This window comes from Lichenostomus cassidix, chromosome 11 (genome assembly GCF_008360975.1).
Source record: "Lichenostomus cassidix isolate B80296 chromosome 11, HeHo_3.0, whole genome shotgun sequence".
NCBI lineage: Eukaryota > Metazoa > Chordata > Aves > Passeriformes > Meliphagidae > Lichenostomus > Lichenostomus cassidix.
In genome coordinates, this window is record NC_139492.1 from 4,324,118 (window position 1) to 4,344,069 (window position 19,952).

At 42.6% G+C, this 19,952-nt stretch overlaps 1 protein-coding gene and 1 long non-coding RNA gene across 5 annotated transcripts in view; both read right to left on the reverse strand.

Moving 5' to 3' along the window:
• Positions 1-5,350, reverse strand: part of PLCG2 (phospholipase C gamma 2) — a 55,804-nt gene extending 50,454 nt beyond the window's left edge. The window contains exons 1-2 of one of the 3 annotated variants that reach the window (XM_085071469.1): positions 5,123-5,350; positions 1,450-1,683 (exon numbers count right to left, since the gene is read on the reverse strand). In XM_085071469.1, coding sequence (XP_084927595.1) covers positions 1,450-1,645 — 196 coding nt within the window. In that variant the 5' untranslated portion in view covers positions 1,646-1,683; positions 5,123-5,350. Of the gene's footprint in view, positions 1-1,449; positions 1,684-2,300; positions 2,460-5,122 lie in introns of those variants that run through there. The other 2 variants (XM_085071467.1, XM_085071470.1) reach the window with 2 other exon arrangements.
• Positions 5,351-7,564: 2,214 nt separating this feature from the next.
• Positions 7,565-14,511, reverse strand: LOC146432086 (uncharacterized). Of its 2 annotated transcripts, none has more exons than XR_014854480.1 (2): positions 13,571-14,511; positions 7,565-11,994 (listed from the first exon to the last, which is right to left on the reverse strand). It is a non-coding gene; the product is annotated as an uncharacterized LOC146432086 (long non-coding RNA). The 2 variants fall into 2 exon arrangements; XR_014854479.1 differs by lacking the exon at positions 13,571-14,511 and adding an exon at positions 12,107-12,788.
• Positions 14,512-19,952: the final 5,441 nt, after the last annotated feature.

The following is a 19,952-nucleotide window of genomic DNA, read 5'->3' on the forward strand; positions in this document are numbered from 1 at the left end:
TTGCTCTATGTGTAACCCCAGGCTTTATTTGCTAAACAATATTCAAGCACTGCTGTCATAAGTGAATTGTGCATGCCCTCTCAGGACTGCTTTTTTGGCACAATACCAGCAATGCACTTGTATTTGCATTCACACACATCATTATAGGAAAGGATAATTACCCTCATTTGTCACGTAAGAAAGTGGGACAATGAAAGATTATGATCCAGAGTACCTGTTAATTGGGTGTCCAGACCTGTTTGCTTTTTCCCAAAACACGACTGTATTTTCACCACCAATGATTGAAACATCCTCCCAGACAACCAGTCTTTATTTCCACTATATCACATTTCCAGTTGCAGGTCCAGTCTCCACAAGGAATGAGACAGGAACCAATGGAAACAGTAGCAGAAATTTATTTCTTTTAAGTCAGGAGCATGAAGAGAAACTGCTCAAACAATCCCAAAATCATGCAAGTTCTCAGTGCCTGTCTTTGCAACCTTGCAGACCAGTGGGGTTTTATACCAAAAAAACCAAAACCTTATAAAAATCTACACCTCAACAGACCAATAAACGGTTCTGGCATTTCAGACAAACTAGTAAATTCCTTTATTGAAGACAAACACTATTTAGCAGTTGTAGAGTAAAATCATGCTCACAATAATTTTTAAAAAGTTCCCATATAGTCATATGCAAGCACTGTAATTACATTACACCACTATTAGCTACACAAATGACAGAAAGCCCAGGCTGAGCTTTCTTGGCTTCAGTTGTGTTCATAAAAACTGAGGATTAGTCTCACTTTATTCTTCTGTCCTAGTTTTTGCAGCCCTATGTAGCCTTACATTCCCCTTCTATTTCCTGACCTTATTATAAATAGTGGGTTTAGTCAGTTCCAATATCAACTAAAGAGAAAATACCAGCTCAGGGCCACCTCATATCACCTTGAAACCACCTAATATGTGACAGATTCATCCTCCTAAGTCATTGGTACTTTCAAATAATGGTCCTAAATAATATTTTTTATCCTGAGAGGGCAAATTGCCCAGGAATACCAAAATGTGAATTCAGTTTCCTTGTATTTGAAGATGTTTGGCTGGATCTTTTTTCTTTTTGGAGAGAAAAGTGGTAAAGAATAATTACTCACTTGAATTTATAAGACACAATGATGGAAAACAGTCTGTCAGTTTAGACAACACAAACACCATAATATTCAAAGATGAAAACTCTGAAAACAAGTCTCAGGATAAAAGCATGTTAATCATATTTAAGCAGTATTAGATACCTAAATAATGAGCTGCAGAAGAGTCTTTATCTACATTGCAACAATTAAAAACATTCTCAGCAAATTACCGAACTCTTTTCAGCCAAAAGCTTCATAATGTTAACAAAGGCTCATTAAATTTATATTTGACAAGTATATCAATTTATTAGTAACTCCAGCTTCAGGTACATGTTACAAATACTCACAGAAACCTTCAATCTTGTCAGCTGTCTTGCTCCATGCTACCTGCCTGGTTTCCATTATGACTTGAATAGTCCTCCTTTCTGGGCTGCTCTTCTTAAGACTGAATATTGTCATAACAGTTCCCAATTCCAAGGTCCTTTTGATCTGGCTTTTCTCATATTCAGGCAGCACTCCATAGTCTGTATTCTTTCTGGCCATTTTTTCTTTTTAATCAAACTTTTACGGTCTTCAGTGTCCTGAAGAGAAAAAAAAATGTAAGAAAGCAAAGGGAGAAAATTCAATATTTAAAACAGGTTTTAAATTTTCATTTCTTTAACGACAGCATTTATGTAGTTAGATACCTAACAGAAACTCCTGCCCATGCAAGTGCAAGGCAGGTACATGGCCAACATGAACCCTTCCTGGTTCATCCTGAAAGGAGATACAAACAGCCTTCACAGAGGGCAGTTCTAGCAACATCAGCTTGTGTCAACTCATGCATTGTATTAGAATTTAAATCTGGATGAGACCTACATGAGAATGTAAACCAGGTAACTGTCCTTTTGAGAACTGTAATGAGGGGAAAACATGAGTAATACAAAAACTGAAATGTTGGCTACATCTGAAAAGTCTCAGTTTATTGCACTTTTAAAACTTCATGGCTCTGTTTCTCCTACACAGCCTACTTTTTCTTACATGTTGGGTGGCAGATATTTGTGTGCATACACTTGGGACACATCTTGGCACAAAACAGGGGGATGTGTACAGAGCAGCTCTCACAAATATTAACAAGTTTCTGTGCTCTCTGGTCTCCCACATCCCTGCATCAAACAGCTCACTACAAGCCTGATTACTCCTCAGTGAGATTATTTACAAACAGGATGCTCTGCAACCTGCTCTTTCATCCACAAACGAGCATCACTGTCACACAAGTCCCAGGGGTTGCTGCCACAGAGCTCCCAGCCACCCCCCTTAACACCATCCCTGAGCAGAACAGGTTGAAAGAAGCTCTGTGCATGCAGCCACCAGCCACAGCGTCTCCTTTGCTTCTCTTCCTCTCTCCTCAGACCACTACTCTCCATCACAAGCAGTTTCAGTTTCCGTGTTCATGGTTAATTCGACCATGGCACTTCTCGCTTCCCCTTCGTAACTTCTGCCAGCCCTCCTCCCCCTCACCCCGTGTCACTGTCTCCTGACTGCTCTCTTTGTTGCTCCCTATCATTAATGTCACTAAATTGTCTTTTAACATCGTGTCACCAGCTGCTTTAGGGACAATCTCTCTGACTTTGAAGCTGTCTGGTGCAATTTTTCCACCCCCTTTTTGACTTCTACCACTTCAAGAAGCATCTTTTTTTTTTTTTTTTTTTTGAAAGTTAACAGAGAAGCCACAACAGTCCCTTCTTGCCTGCAGGGTGGCCTCTTTTACACTGCCCACCATGAACCTGAAGCGTTCTACAGCAGGAACCATTTCACTCCGTGTTTTGCAAAACATTATATACATTAGTTGGTGGTTTATATTGGTTTTCTACAGTAATACCAAAATGGAGCATTCTTTCCTTATACTACTGAAAAAATATATGCACCTCATTCCTACAACTGGGAGGGAGCTAACAACTTTGAAGTATCGTAAGCAACAGCAGCTTTCTGCTTTTTCTAACCATAATGTAACTGATAGTTTTAAATTAAATTGAGATAATAATTTAAATTACAACAGGCTTGAACCTAAAAAGACAGCCAGGGTCATCTTGTCTTGCTACAATGATTTGTAATAAAATGAAATGAAAGAATGGAAAAACTACACTGAATAATAAAAACTGAACTTTTAAATTAGTATAGTTTTTCAAGAGGTGATAACAAAATACACATCAGCTCTGCCTTTTACAGTGCAAGGTATAGCTGTTAAATGAAATATGATTTAGAACAAGAAAAGGAGTTTCTAAATACAGCTATTTAATAAAAGACAATGCAGCAGGTTTTTTGAGAGATAAGTCCTTTAGAACAAAGGAACTGCCTCTCAGAGGTGGCTTCATAAACAATTTCTGCTGAATATAATATATTCGACTTCCTCTTTTAAAGGATCTCCTTCTTCCAAAACCAGAGAAACCGGCAGATTTAGTCTAACTTAAATCCTAAATCATAAGCCAAATTTTTGACTTTAGGTGGAAAGAATATTGCAATATTTAATCAACCTAACTGACCACGCCAAGATTGTTTTGGCTACCTGCTCCAGTCTAAGAATAACATCACTAAGAACTGCCTGACACTAAATGAACTAACAGAAGCCCTTGGCATTAGACCTTTAAAACATTAGGAGTTGTCTTACACTCACCCACAGGTGCCCCTCAGCCTTCCTTACACCCATCACTGCACTGTATGAATTAACAATCTTTCCACCCACTCATGCAGCAGAACTTTGTAATGAACCTTGTCACCCCATTACCTGGATGCCTCTAACCCAGCAGAGTGTGAACTACAAGACGCTGTGCGTAATAGAAACATCACTGCTCTTCTGCTGACAAGTTACTTAAGCCTAAGTTGGAAAGATCCAGCATCACTTACAGGATTCAGCAAGTGAGTTAATAATCACCGAAACCACATGCCACAAGGTTCAGCTGAGACACAGACATGGCTCTCCCTTTGACTGTAGGAATTACAGGAGCTAAATTTTGAAGGTGTCCTGTACCATATGCAGAACTTGGACCACTTGTTACTGTTTGTGTGAGACCTGTTCTGATAGGTTTTAATTGAAAAGCCTGACTGATTTTGACTAAAAAGTCTAAAAGACACACTGCAAGTAACCAAGTGAACATGGACATGGAAAAATCCTGAATTCTCTTTAATCTATCCTGTCTATTTAGTTTTACTTCATTTACTTCAGACTTTCAGAAACAAACCCTTCTTGGCAGAACGTCAGTGTTCAGCTCGTAACTTGCTTTGTGATAATACAGAGTGGAAAAAGTGTAGTAAAGGCAAACTATAAATGTACAAGCTAGCAAAGAGTATCTAGGATAACCACTGATGAGTCCATAGTTATAATTTCACCCACATGACACAGAAGGTGCTTTCCAGACACATAAAGTTAACCAAGAAGCGCAATCCAAAGTTTCACTCTGGTCAATTTCTAAACTTTCCCATGTGCTTTGGGCATTGCAAAAGGGTTGTTGCATCCTCTGCCCTGAGCAGAATCCCTTTGGATTTTAGGACATCACCTTGCCAGACGGATATCCACCAGTGACACCAGTGCAGAACCGCAGCACTAGTAACTGATAGCAATCGATGCACAGCGTTGCGATGCAGCTGCTGCCCGCAGCGCCCTGCGGCCCGGCGGGGTGAGCAGGGCAGCGGAACCGCAGCAACACGGCGCCCACCTGCCCCGGCCAGGCCGGCCCTGAGCCCGGGCAGGGCCGAGCCCGGCTGGGCTGCTGTCAGGCACAGCCACACTGCCAAGGTTTCCTTCCTTCTTCCCCGTCAGGCTGGGCTGCGGCGGGGCCCGGCCCGACACAAGGTGCGGGGTGGCAGGGCCCCCTCAGCGAGCCGCCAGACTCCCTCGTCCCCTCCAGCCCAAGTGCCCGCAGCGCCCTGGCACGGCTCTCCCTGACCCTCGCTGCAGCCCGGCCCCTCCCCGAGCATCCCCCGGTGCCCTGCCCAGAGCCTCCCTCACGCCGGGCTCGCCGCCCCGCCCGAGCCCCAAGGCACCTGCCGCCGCCGCCGGGCCTCCCTCCCCGCCGCGGGCACCCCGGGCCGCCCTCACCTGCGGGCGGCGGCTCCGTGCGGCGGCGGGGCACTGCCGGACACTGCCAGGCTGCCGCTCCCGTCCCGTCCCGCTGCTCCCGCGGCGCTCTCGGGGCTCCACTTCTGCTTCTGCCGTCACCGGGAAGGGGCGGCGCCACCTGACCCCGCGGCCACCCCCGGGCCGATGGCGCGGCTCCCCTCAGCCCGCCGGGCACCGGCGCTGCCCTCCCGCGGCTCCCTCAGCGCCCAGGCGGGGCCGGGGCTCCTCGGGCTTCCTCGCCCCGTTCCTCCGCCTCTCCCTGGGCTGCTGTCGAGGCGCTCCCGGCTGCCATTGTCCCCGCAGGTCCCCTGAGGCGCGGTGTCCCCTGTGCCGGGGCGGGCTGTGCCGCCGCTCGGAGCTCGTGTTCTGCTTGTCTGAGGAGGCTGAGTGAGCCTTAGCGAAAGACTCTACAACTTTACTGTCCCTGGAGTTACCTTGTCAAGTGAAAACTGACTCCTGTGATCCGCTACAGTTGTATCACACCTCAGCTCAGGAGCTGCTCTGCTAGCAGTATTTCCCAGTTTGGGGTTCAGAAGAGTAGCGGCAGGACATGACATCCTGCTTGCAGGTCAAGCCCTGGTATATTCAATTTTAAGTTACTAATCTTGCCCCAGGCCGTTTTGAGAAAGCTGGGGGAAATTCCTACACCCATAGGCAGGATATCAATGTCATCACAGGGAACAAGCCATGCCAGTTGCGGTGTCCACTGGGACACTGCAATAAATGCCTAGAAACCAAAGCTAGGGATGCCACAGCATTTGCAGGGAAGCTCTTGGCCATTTCTGCAAGGGCTGTGCCGTGGTACAATGGCAGATCCCATATTCCAGATGCTGATTCCCAAACACTGATGATAAGTCTCGTGGAGACAGTTCATCTCCCCGCATTCCAACACTGGTAGCTGGCACAAGGGAGTGAAAAACACAGGTCTTTTAACAGACTGATCTACTCTATTGAGAAGAAAAATAGTTTTCCATAATTTCATTCAGCATTATAAACGGTTGAAGAGTAGTCAAACATTAACTGATACTTTTGCCCTGTACATGCAGAAACTACTGAAACAAAATGGTGCCTGGAATGGGATTCTGCACCAAATGCCACCAGGAATACTACCTAGCTACACAGAAGAAGAAAATAGTTGTATCCAGCTCTTTTGTAGGAGCAATTTGGAAATGTTTCCCAAAAGCAAACTAACAAGCCTTTATCATGGTCAAAAGTACCAAAGGGCTTCAAACAAGTATGACTTATCAGAACAGAACTGAAGAACACATTCAAAATATACCACCACAAAAGGGGAAAGAAGCCTGAAACTCAGTACCTGGGAAAGGTGTGGTTCATTTTAAATGCAAACCAAAAAGATGATCATTGCAATCTTATCATTGTTCACTGTTTCATGAACCACCTTGCTAAAGACTCTGTATTTTTCCAGATGTCTAACCTGAGAAAAGTTTCTCTCTTTATAGCATGTAGCTCAGTTATAAATTCACAGAACAACATCTTACATGATGATAAAAGAATGAGAATAACAGAATATGTATCAATCACACCATGGTGTCTCTCCCAAAATTTATTTTTAGCTGTTCATGTTAAAAGCCTTCAATGTTTCATGTTGAAGTTGCCTTTGAAATTACCTGAACAGCGGCCAAAAGCAAGAGCCAAGCAGCCAACTTCCCCAGCTGCAGAAGCCAATGCCCAAACATCCGTTCACACCACGGAGAGATGAAAGGTGCAGGTGATCCTGGGCATTTTACAAGCAGGAGATGACAGTGTTTCACTGAATGCCAGCTGTCAGATCCAGAAGTCATCTGGGTCCATTGACAGTGAAGCCAAGTCCCAGCACATACCAGCCCCAGCAGCTCCTCCTGGTTCTGCTTCACTTGGCCAGGTACCAACAGCCTCCTCACCAGTCATATGGCACAGCTTCAGCACAGGAACCACCCTTGAACAACCCAGAAGCCACACAGGAACAGAGTTGCTCATCTTTATGGCGCTCAGAGCTGTGCTGCAGTAGTTAAACACTGCTGCAAAGAAAACCTTTGGTCTGGACATACTTGTGGTTGTGCCTCAGTGGTGTTTTGGAAGGACAAATAAAACCTGCCAATTCCCAGCATTTCTTGCATGACCTTAGACTTACCTGATAAAACTCTCTTAAAGCTGAAGAGTCATTATATAGCCAAAGAAAATATGTATGTTGGAGAAAGTAATAGCTACAAGTGGGGTTCATAACACTGAATCCTATAAATTGATGGATGTAATAAAATCTCAGATGAAGTAAGCAATCCTTAAAACCAAACCAACAGAAGAGTAACTCTTAGAAACATCAGCTGTTACTCAGCACATTCACTGGACACAAAATAAGAGTACTCAGCCGTCCTCACAATCACAACAGATTTGAATTACTATCAGAATCAGTAGCTCTGCCATCCACCTTCCAAACCTCAAAAGTGAGAACTTCCAGGCAGACAACAGAATTTCCTGTAAGGAGTATGGATCTCATAGTCACAGATAATCATCAGGTGACATCTTCAGTCCTTTTTTTGTAGCAAAAAAAGCCTGTAGATCTATACTGAGGAGAGATGTGGGAAAATTAGTTCTCCAAGTTGAAGAATCTGCCCCAGCAAAGCCTGTGTGTTTAAAAAGGAGAAGGTTAACCACTAGAATAAAATCTTCCTTCCTTTAGTCTTTTTTTTTTCAGTTTAACTTTCTTCTTATAATTTTAAAAGACCCCTCGAATTGTTAAACAAAATATAATCACAATTTATACTATAAGATTTGAAAAGTGAGGTTTTTTGGCTGGAAGTATAGTTTTACATTTTGGTCATAAATCCCTCAGAAAGAGAATTTATGGTGTTCACACTGACACTTTCTTAATTACAGCATTGAAAAGTTCAACCCTGTCTTGTACTTGGTAATGAAGTGTTGATTGCTTTCCCTGAAGAATAAAGCAAGGCATGAAAGAGAGCCACAGGACTGGCTAAGCAGCCTTGTGGATATGATAAATAATGGTCACAAAACTCGTGCCACTTCCTCACAGGAGCTACAGAGAAAATACAGCTTTTGTGTAGAAGACAGAAATTGAAAAGCTTTATCCCATCAATTTTAAGAAATCTTAAAGAGTAATTAGGCAGGAGGAACAAATATTTTAGAGACTGTCAAGGATATTTTCTAGCCAAAGGATTTACTCATCACCACAGTGTCTGCACTCCTTAGCAGGATGTATGTTGGCTCAGCTAGATTTTCTGATTAGAGAAGTAAACTTATAACTAGACGTTTCATAAAGAAAACTTAATTTTCAAACTTTGCTTTTACGAGCTTTTCATCTGCAGGACTCAAGCTGATTTTACACATGTCAAGAGAACTTGCATTCTGTCTCAGAGTTGAGATGGCAACAGCTGCTGCAGTCTGGAGAGAAGAGGGAAAGGAGGTCCCTCCCAGTGGCTGTTGTGACTGGCAGAGCAGTCCTTTGCCACCACAGCTCCTCGTGGCAATAGCTTCAGCCACTCTGGGAAGCCTTGATCAGGTGTTAGGGATCATCTTTAGTGTCTCAAAGGGCCTGTGCAACATGAAGCTGACCCTTAAAAACAACATCCAGCTGTAGCAGCACAATTCAAGTAATGAGTTTTACAGGGGACCCACCTTCAACACCATCACACAGTGTGACAGCTCCAACATCCCCAGCACATCTCAGCATAACAGAGCTCAGGCTCCTTGAAGAGCATCTCTTGTAGAAAGTGTTCTAGTGTGTACTCGGCTCCACTCTTACCAGGGTTGTGTTTTAATCTTGGTAAATTATTGTCGCTTAATCATAATATTTAAAGTAAATATTGACTAAAACTACTAAGGTCAGTAGCAGAAAAGCTGACATGAAGGGAAGGAGGTTGTGCTTGTAAGTGACTGGCCTGTTGCCTGCTGAAATGTTTGTCTGAGTCCTCAAATGTTGAGCTACTCTTCAGTTCAGTCACCTTGTCCCTTGTTATTTGCAAGATCTGCATTTATAAAAACTTCTGAGGAGTTACTGCCCACTGACCTCATACACAAAATACAGTGCTGTCCCTTAGAATTTCTGTAACAATTTGCATTTGTAGATGTCAAAGCAATTTTTAAAAAATAATGGAAATCATTATGTCGCATTTTCAAAGGCATCAGGCCCAGAGGGTGAGGAGGTTTGCCAAAGATCTCACAGCAGTTACATGCCTTGGGCAGAACATGGCTTCCAGGTTTTATCCTAATGTCCTGACTTTGGAATGGCATTTCCTCATAGCAAAGCTCGCTGTGCCAGAAGAAACCTTTTCATTTATCAGAATCATGTTTTCAAAAGTTTCAGTCAAGCAAAAATTCTGCTGTGTGGTTTGGGATGCTCAGTAAAAACCTTTTAAAAATTATATGTGAAAATATTTGAAATAAGTGTCAAAGTGCATTTTTTTTATACACACATTAACAAGCTATTTACTCAGCATCTTGAGCCAGCTTTGGCTATGTTTAAAGGTGTTTAAAGGTGTCAGCAATCCCACCTTCAGATGAAGAGTTAAATATTACAGTCACTACATCCACAGCAATAAAATGCCAGCAGCTCATTACCAGTACTATCAACAGTGAGCTGATACCAAAGTTACAAGGGCTCAGCAGAAAAGAAAAACTGCAGAATGCTCTGCAGGGAACTACGGGAAATTTTCTCCTGTGCTTTTTAAGCCAATTACATAAAAGTCTGTCATAAAAATGTGATTCTGAGTGGGCAGGACTGGGTAAAAACAGCATTGGACAATAGTGTTGGATGAAGTGAGTTGTAACTCAGCAAGCAAGAGTCCAGGTCTCCCCACCTAGGTAACTTTCGGCCTTTCATTTCTTTCCCACTACAGAGTAGCACCACGGGTGAGTTGAGGAGAGAAAAGGCTCTGTTACCATCTGCTTTAGCTTCCTGCTCTCACTCATTATCCCTGGAAGCTCGGAGAGGCTTAGGAAAGGTATCTTAAGGCAGGCTGGGCACAATGATTGGGGCTGAACTGGAGCCTTCAGCCACTGCTCTGAGCTCACCCCAGGGAGCCAAGGAGGAATCTCACAGTGTGAGCAAAACACACACCAAGGCTTCTCTCCACAGTCATTTTCCCTTTTCCTCCCATTCTGCTGAACTCTTCTTAACATTGATTTTCCTACTGCTGGTGGAAGCTCTTCTGGGACCATAAAACAGAGATAGCCCAGGTCCTTCTCTACTTTCTACATGGCTGATCACAGGGATTTATTATTGTGCAAGACCTTCCCTCAGGGCACACAGGAAGGGAGGAGAAGTTCCTTGCATCTGTGCTCACTCATGCAAAGATCAGCTTTAATCTGACACATGCTACATCAGAAAAGTTTAGAAAAGCCCTCTAGTTAACCAAAGCACGAGAATTCTCTGGGGATGAAGAGAGCTCACTGGTCCTAACGCAGATAAGCATGTAATCATGTAAAAACACATGTCAAAACCCCACTAAAATCAAAGTATGATTGAAAAATTAATGATATACTTGGGTGATAAATTCTGAATAGGGGTAGAATGAGAGATACTCTTCAGGCATATGCCTTCCAAATGCCTGTGCCTTGGAAAAAGCATCCATCTGGTTATATCTCCAGGATCAGCATATTTGTATAGAATGCAAATCGTTATTGCAACTGCTGTTATCTTTCTGCACTGTAGTCATGACCGAGTGAGTCACGTTAAAGGGTCAGAACCTTCTGTTCCACTTTTTGTGATAAGCATCTTTTCAGCATGCAGTGTCAGAGATCCTGTGAGCCAACAGATCAAGGTAGGAGCTGATATTGGCTGATCTACAACCATAATTTGGTATGAGAGACTTCTGAGTATCCTGGGGGGCAAATTTACCTTTGCAGCTTCAGAAAAGCCTTGGTTTAGAAGAGCAAGGGACCATTTTTCAGAAATTCAGGGAGATATCAACCCCATACGGTTGCTGATCTCACATATATATGTGTGTGTATAAATATCAATATAGGCAGAATCCTATTATTTCACTTATATTAAAAAAAATCATTTCACATCTCCAAACAGATTCTATTTGTGCAAAATCCAGAAACTTCATAATACATTTGTAAATACCAGCTACCAACACCTCTCCATCACTAACATTTGACTGAAAATCTGAACTTAGACACTCGGTGAGATGTCTTGAAAATGAAAACAAAATTTGAAGTCTACAGAGAAAAAAACCAACAAAAACCAACCATCTTTCTTTCCATGGAAAATTTCTAACATGCTCCTCATTTAATTGGAGGCAATGCCTAGAACAAAGATCCTGTGAATTTACAATTGCTTATTTGGCCTGATCTCCAATTAAAAACAGCTTGATTAACTTCAGCTGAGTATCCAGGACTTGTGTGTGCTTGTAATGATTATAAAAATGTCACACACACACACAAAAATTGTTTCCTCTTTTCTTTTTAGACTGGACTAGTAATTTGCAAATACCACCCCCTCTTTCAAAGAAAATGCTTTTAAAATTTCCTTTATGATTAAGAAACTCCTTTTATCCTGGAGCTAAGCTACAGATTATTTTACAGAAGACAAAGGCTGGAACACAGAAGGCTCTGCCAGGTAATTTAAACCCAACTGTGTTCTCTCCAGAGCTTTTTGCCACACACGGGGAATTATTTAACCCCATTTTTGCAAAGGATAACTGCCCTGCTGAGCCTCAAAGGCAGCAATACAGAGCTTACCTTTAATCCTGTGCAGAATAATGAGTGATACACTGCCGAGATTAGTGAGGCAGTGTCAAATGGAGGTTTCTTCTTCTTTGTGCTCTGATCCCACCTGGGTAAAAGCACACTGTTAAGACCCCTTAAGCATACAAAATCTCTAGTCAAGTTTTCAACAGCCTGGGCCGTTTGGCTAATTTAAAATTTAAAAGAAAAAAAGTTGTCACCTTTGATGACACTCACTTCTTCGCAAGGACAGATTTTGTTATGGCTGCCACTTGCAGGGGGAAAAAAAATAAAAGAAGTCCTAATAAAAGAAAAAACGTGGAACACAAATCCTGAAATATGTCCCTTCCACCCAGCAGGACTCTCCTCTTCTAGCACCCACCTGGGCTGAGCCCTTTTCTCGCTGTCTCACTTGAAGGACATGTCAATAATGCAGCAATGTGCTAATAATGCCCCCACCTGAGACCAACCAACAATTGTAACAGCTTCTGGTTGTCTAAGGCAAATTTTGAATTCTTTGCTTTCTGGTTTCTAAACCTTTGGGATGCTTTTCTTTCCTGTTTTGAATTTTTTCTGTAACCAAGGGGTTCATAATTTACTGGTTTTTTTACAAACACTAGGAGTCTCAGGGACTATGCTCATTGAGCTTTTAGGAAAACATCAAATATCTTTAGTCCTTAGGAAGAAAAAGAAATCAAAACCCTGAGAACTGAAAAAATTCGTGTCTTTTTTGAGATTTGCATTCATACTATATATGCAAACATTCAGCTTCTGTTCGGCCACGTGCTGTCAGGACAAAAATGGCTTAAGCATGGAACCAAGGATTTAAGTTAGACCAGAAAACAACTCCTGGGTTTTTACCCTGGAGGGAATTAGATTAAGAGAAGGTTCACTTTGTTAACAACTGATAATTGGCACTCATTTTATTTTTTAATTTTAAAAGTAGTGAATATATTGAAGCTGAATAATACCAGTTTTCAATTGATTTATATGCAAATAATAATCAGAATTTATAATTTGATCTGTAGATAAAACTATTTAGAAATAATTACAATTTTAGCAGATTGAAATGTAATATAAATATTTCTATCAAACCCAAGTTTGAGTATGGCAAAACAGAGTTCATTTTCTGAGACATTTTATGAAAACAAAACAAAACATGACACTATTTAACCAAAAAGAAAAACACAGACAACTAAAAACTAAAAATCATGCAGAAATATAACTGGAGAAGAGGTTCCTTGCAGGAGCACTAAGGAAAAGTAAGAAAATCCTGCTCCCAGTAAGTGCCAGTCACCAGCTTTGCCCTGGTCTGGCAGCACAGATGGAGGGAACACACAGAGCTCTGACTTGATGACAGATGTCTTCAGCAGGCTGAGAAGACCTTGGCTGCTGCTGTGGCAGGAAAGCCTCAGTTCCACAGCAAAGTCAAGAGCTAAAGTTGCTTTTTGGTGATTTCTGTAGTGTGACAATGGCCAGGCTTTAGCACCAGGCAGTGCAATAGCAGCAGTGTTGCAGGAAGGATAAATTTTGCTGAGAAAATCACCAGATGAATAAGGCACCAAAAGAACATCCTTGATATGACAGAAAGAAGAAAACAAAATATTTCCAGCCTCCTACTACAGTGGACAGCAGTGAGGTGCTCTGATGTCAGGGAGGACATCAGTCAACAGAATCATTCTTACCCCATGTCTGCTTCTGCCCTGCTCTGCTTTTAGCTCCCTTCTTGTGAAGAGCAGCTTGCAACCCCCAAAAGATGAGAGATAATGGAAAAGCAAGGTATTACCAGACTGTGGCTAATTTTTCTCTTTTTTTTTTTCAAAGAGAGGAAATAATGTGCGCAGAGCAGCGACAGTTCATAGTGGGTCAGTCAGGAAATGTGGGCTGAGAATTTAAAGACAGGTATTTTTGTTTTGTGGTTCTCTCAGAGAACAAATGCATACAAGAAAATTTTTTTGTCTAAAAAATGCAAAGTTTGAGTTCACCTACAGCTAGCTGAGGTATCAACATCATGTGTCACTCTGAAGAATGTCACTTTAAGTGGAATACTTTGCATCTGTGCCTGCAATTACAGAAATGCTAAATAGCTAAAACCAGTGTTCCTTTGGATTGCAGCACAGATAATAGCATAAGGAGGACAGGAAGACAATGAGAGATTAACTCTATTCCTGCAGGTGAAGAGCTGAGGCATAATTGATTTCAAGCTGAAGTTTCACACACATGCAGCACTTACAGTGAAATAAGTTAGTCCTGCTTCTGCTGTCTTTGTCTGCCTCTTGCCATCTCTGCCCCAGCTCAGCTGATGTAGATATGAAAGAAATCCAAAAACACAAATCCAAAGCTAACGCTGAGAATATTGCAAAGTGATTGAAAAAAAGAGACTCAACTGGAGGTATACCTCTATAAGTTACAAAATTGCTTTTAAGTTGGCCTTTCATGGTTGTAACTTATTAGTAGTAAACAAGCTGATAATCTTCACTGCTGTAAATGGGCATGAAAAATTAATGCAACAGAACCACTCAGAAGCTCACAAGAGTGGTCCTTGAACAGCATAGTTGGCTGAAATACCTGGAATTCAATCTGCATGTTACACAGTTACATCCACCTTCTGATGAGGAAGCTGAGAATAGAGACTCTGTAATTAAGCAAAGCATTTTGTGTTTTGAAATTTGTTAATGAAAAATCCAACCAGCCAGCAAACAACTGATTCCTGTGATGACAAAGAGAAAAGGAAAACTCTATTGTGCCAAGGAACCTACAAACAACTTAAAATACATTAAGATATATCTCCATTGATACAAAACAAAAAAAAGAAAATAGAGCAAGAAGTTTGTCAATGATTCACAGAAAAAAAAAGAAACATTTTGCAGACAGGAAAAGAATCACCAAGTTTTTTGAAAACCTCGATGATGATAAAAAAAAACTCCACACTAATAATTTCTGTTGAAATATTCAAGCAGCAAAGTTGAGAGCAGAGCTGCCTTGGAAATGCTATTTCTTGCTGACATATGTATTACAGATATTTTTTAGACCTTCAGACATCATGGCTTTATTTATGTGTGTGCTGAGAACAAATTTGCTGCCTTCCCAGGCTTGTTCAAAAATGGTTTTTAATCGCTCTATCAAAAATCAGGCTCTGCAGAAAAATTTGGATCAGCTGAAGAGAAAAAATGCTGCAGTTGCTCCTCAGTGTGCGTGGAGCCCCTGCACCAAGCTAGTTCAACCTTACCTCCTTTTGATTTTTACTGTAAAAAGAAAAGATGAATGTTTGAGGAATAAGCTGGTTCTACCAGCATAATGAAAATGTTTTTAAATTAACCTTCTCTTGCACTGAAGGAGACCAGCAGTCTTTCTGGATATGTTTTAGTTGAGAAAAAATAAGGAAAAAATGGTGATACTTCTTGTACCAAAGTGCTGGGTTACTGAAGAGGGGAAGAGAGCCCAGGCAGGGTGACAATCCCTGCTGATTTTACAGGAAATGCCTTTTTAAAGAAATGACAGACACGTTTTTAGCAGCTGATTTGCAACGATTTGTTAAAAAAAAAATACCCTAAAATCCCAAGCACAGAAAACAGACTCTCCTTATTTCCATAAGGCTTGTTGCAGGCCCTTGAGAGCAAAGAGCAGAAGAATAAACCAAAGGACATCACCGAGGCTGTGCTGTGGTTTTGTAGCACCAGGTCACATCTCAAACCCCAGCTGCTGTTGTTGTGTGACCACAGTTGGGCCATTTGCACTCACACAAGAGCAGTTGGGGCTGATTTGCTTGTTCATTTTGCTACGGGCAGAAACCTGAGTTGGGCTAAACAGAACTCTTGCAAAGTATCCAGGAGGAATCCATGAACTGAAGGGAAAGCAGTTGGCTGTTCATTTTCCTTCCTTATTTGCTCTGAGATTGTTTGGACAGCAAATGTGGTGGAGGCTGTCATGACAAAGGGGACAGGGACAACAATTTGTGCTACACTATTTATCAACAAGGCTCCACCACTAATGCAGCATTCTCATTACAACTAGCATTGCTGCTGTTTTATTGCAGATGGGATCTGTGCTATCAAAGTTATCTTGCCGTACTTAAAAACTAAATCTGCATGAGGGTTGCACTGAAAAAAACAATTTGTGATTCTGAGGCCAATGTGCCAACCCCACTTATTTATAGCTCTGTTTTTTCAGCTGCCATATGATACAATCATGTTGGCAAAAAAGAAATAAATTTTAAAGCATCAATTGTTGATGGCGACTTTATCACCTTCTGTACTCCTTTCCCAAAGGCAAAGGATTATGTAATAAAAAGAAAGTCAATATTACAGCACTGAGGTTTGGAATTAGCATGATAAATTGTATTTTAAAACCATACTGTCCCTATCCTGCACATACAGATAATATAGCAGAGCTGATGATTTATAGTTGCTGCCACTGAGGATATAACACAGAAGGAGACTGCCAAAGTAATATTCCTATTCATATATGTCACATTACATTTATATGTCCCTTCTACTACATTTCCTCAAGCTGGAAGGCTATGGTGTGTGGACTCTGAGTGTCAGTCAGGAAACTTGCTCCTGTTCTAATTCCATTTCTCCTGCCTGAAGCCCTCAGCAAAGCCTTCCAGGAGATCCTGGCTGCAGTGGTTTCAAGCTGGTGACCCAGAAACACCAACAAGCATCTTTGCATGATTCAGATACCTAAAATTCTCCTTTTTCAGGATGTTAAAATATCATGCATGCTGCTCTGGCACTTGTGTTACTCATACCAGGACTTGGGTGCATTCTTTTAGTGCCACGTATGCCATCCTCCATTTAATGACAAACCAGAGATGGTTCAGTGAGTCCAAACATACCAGGTGTTTCCAAGATGTGTTGCTTGTGCAGTGCATTTCTACAAGCCATGCAGAAGGCACATCAGTCCGCAGGAAGAGAGGAGAGACATGCCTGCTTTCCTAATCCCTAGGAGCTGCAGGGCAAAGATGAAGGAGCAACACAAGATTCACTGGCCAGTGGTACTTATCTCCATAAGCTGCTGTGTATAAAAATTATCATGTGTGGGCATATGAACAGAGCACTAAACACAGGTAGGAAGCCCATGCTGAGAATTACCCCTCCTCAGCCTCTTATCTGTCCCTCTGCTGTGTCTAATCCTCTTAGTTTGTTGCTCTGCTGCTTCTTCTGTGATACCACGATGCCACTCACTGCCTACATGCAGTATTAGCAGACTTTCTGCTCAGGATTCATTCAGGAGAAATGTTGCTCAGAGGAATCAGACAAGTTTCTGGCTTGGCTCCTAAGTGCCTCTCTTCATGCTGCACACCCATTGGGTGTTTTTGACTGGTCTCTTCCAAAGGAGACTCATAAGTGAGCAACTAAGTCTAATTGCATCAGCAAAGTCATCTCAAGACATCCCAACAGCCATCTGCCTTGCACTGGATACAGTTATGCCAGGAGTTTTGATGTTTCAAAATTTTGGGTTTCCCTGTTTCCCAGAGATTTTTCTCGGGTTTTATCATTTACCTCATCCACACAGGCTACTTAGTGCCTAGTGATCTCTTTCTGGATAGTTTACAGCAAAGATGGATTAAAGATCTGTTTAGCTCATTAGCTCAGCTGTTTTAGTCTGCCAGCCTGACTTTCTCCCAGAGATACAGGCCAGTTTAGCAGCTTATCTTCTCAAATCTGCCCTTGCACATGTGACCCATATTTGCATATGGCACACATCCCATGGGACAGCACGTTCAGCTCTTTGCATGCTGTACGTTACTGTCCCTTGTACAGCGAGATTTCTTGGGGTTTGGTAATTGCTACAAGAGCACACAGGTGTGCATCAAATATTGCCATGGGATTTAACCACAGGGAGGGAACAGTAAGAACAGTCTTGCATTAAAATTAAGCTTAAATAAAATGAAAGCAAAGGTCTACAAATTTATAGCTAGGAATGGATGTGAGATACTGTATTGAGTATGCGAAACTCAGAGCATCAGAGTTTCTCATAGCTGAGAAGCAGACTTTATTTAGACTTTCTTGATAGTCAGATATATAATTTGATACTTTTATAAATACAATGCTCACTAGTAACAGCAGTAAGAAGACCCTAATGCAAAAGAAATTTTTATTCTTACCATCAGGTTGGAAAAGCCTTCTTTAATATCTATTCAAGGCAGGGCTCGAGGCTGTGTTTGGTCTTCAGGATGAGTAATATTTTCCTAGGTAATGATTTGCTCTTGGGAAGTCTAGCTGATTAGCTTCCTGATAACCTTGGATGGAGAGCATTAGTGAAGAGGAAAATGACATTATAAAGAAAAAAAACCACTTACCAAAGAGCAGACAAGGACGCCCAACCTAGACACATGCAGATTGATGGGTTGGCTTGTTAGGTCTCTATTTGAAGACCGTTCCTAGAGAAGCTCAGATTTATTACTGAACACGGCTTTGCATGTGACAAAGTCCGGCGACGATCAATTCTCAGTGTTATTACCTCGGAAAGGGTCACGACCATCATGCCAATCTGCCTGCGAGCCCGCAGTGGCGGTCACTGATGGATGCCACATGTCCTGTTCAATCCCGAATTTGCCCAAACCGGGCTCGTTTCCTTCCCTAGACGTGCCATGCGAGGGCAGCAGAGATTGCGGGACGGGCGCTGTGCGGCTGCTGCGGGGACATCTCGGGGACACCTCCCCGGCTGTCCCGGCCACCCTGGCTCCTGCCTCGGCAGCCATCGGGGCTGCTCATCCCGCGGGATGCGGAGCCTGTGTCCGGAGAATCAGACGATAAGTCCTTCTTGAGGTCATAACACTTCTAAACTTTCGCGATGGGGTCACCATCCCTGGAGGAATTTACAAGACGTGTAGTTGTGGCACTCGGGGACAGGGTTCAGCAGTGGGCTTGGCAGTGCTGGGCTAATGTTTGGACTCGAGGATCTTCGAGGGCTTTTCCAGCCTAAATGATTCCATGGTAATCACCCACGTACAATGCAGAGAGGGGAAAGGATACAGAGCAGCCAAAGCCTGCGTGCGACATTTTTGCCTTAAGCAGAAAACACCAAGATTTCGGCTGCACCTGACTGGTTTCCAGTCTTTGTTAAGTCTGTTTGATTTGGTGACACTCAGCGAAGGAAACGCTGTCATTTCTCACCCTGCGAGGCCAAACCACAGCTCCGGCGTGCAGTTGCCATGAGGTGGAGCCGTGCACCAAATCCCAGCCGCCAATAAACGCCGACCAAGGGCTTTTTGTTCTTTTCCACTCCAGCCGGGTTGATCCTAACCCATCCCAAGTCAGCTGATGTTTCCAAGCACCGATAAATCAAGCAGAAAGCGCTGACGGTAAAGCTGCTCGTTATTGATCGGGTGCTGCAGGTGATGTTTAGGGGAGGGCTGGCCATCCCCACCATTCCCTGGGTAATAGGGTTGCTTCAGGACACAGTAAGCCACCAAGGACGGGGCTGGTGAGATGATGCTTTGGGGTTCTGCTCCGTGCCTGCTTTGGGCTGTCCTGATTACCCTTGCATTTGCTTCGGAGGCTTAAAGGGGGCTGAGCAGTTTGAGTGAGAAGCAGGACGTGGATGGGCTGATACAGGTGCTTTTCTCTCAGCTGCCTCTAAACCCTATAATTTTCTTTTCCCCTGTCAACTGAAATCTTCAGTTTTTCCTACAAGGGTACATTCTGCTTCCTTGCATCTCTTTGCCCAGGGACGTGGAGTTTGCTGGCTGCCAGGGTGGATGCCTTTCTGCAGCCAGAAGATGAGCCAAGCCTGTTCACAGAAACTGGAGGGACAAAGTACCTGAACATAAATCCCATATGTCTGTCAGTGGCTCAGGTAAGGCTGGGTGGTTGTTTCAAACTGCTCCAAGCCAAGCACTGTGAATTAGTTTCATCTGGACTGTTCCACCTTGAAATGGCTATTTCACTCCTGGTGTAATTTTCATGAAGGAAAATTTGAAAAATCTGTGAGATAGATATTAATTTTGCAGGAACACTCTTTCCCACTTAAAAACAAACATCTTGGGAAAATTCCCAAGAATATCTGAATAATAAATCTGTAATACTGGCAGGTAACCCCTGTGATCATGTGTCTTTCATT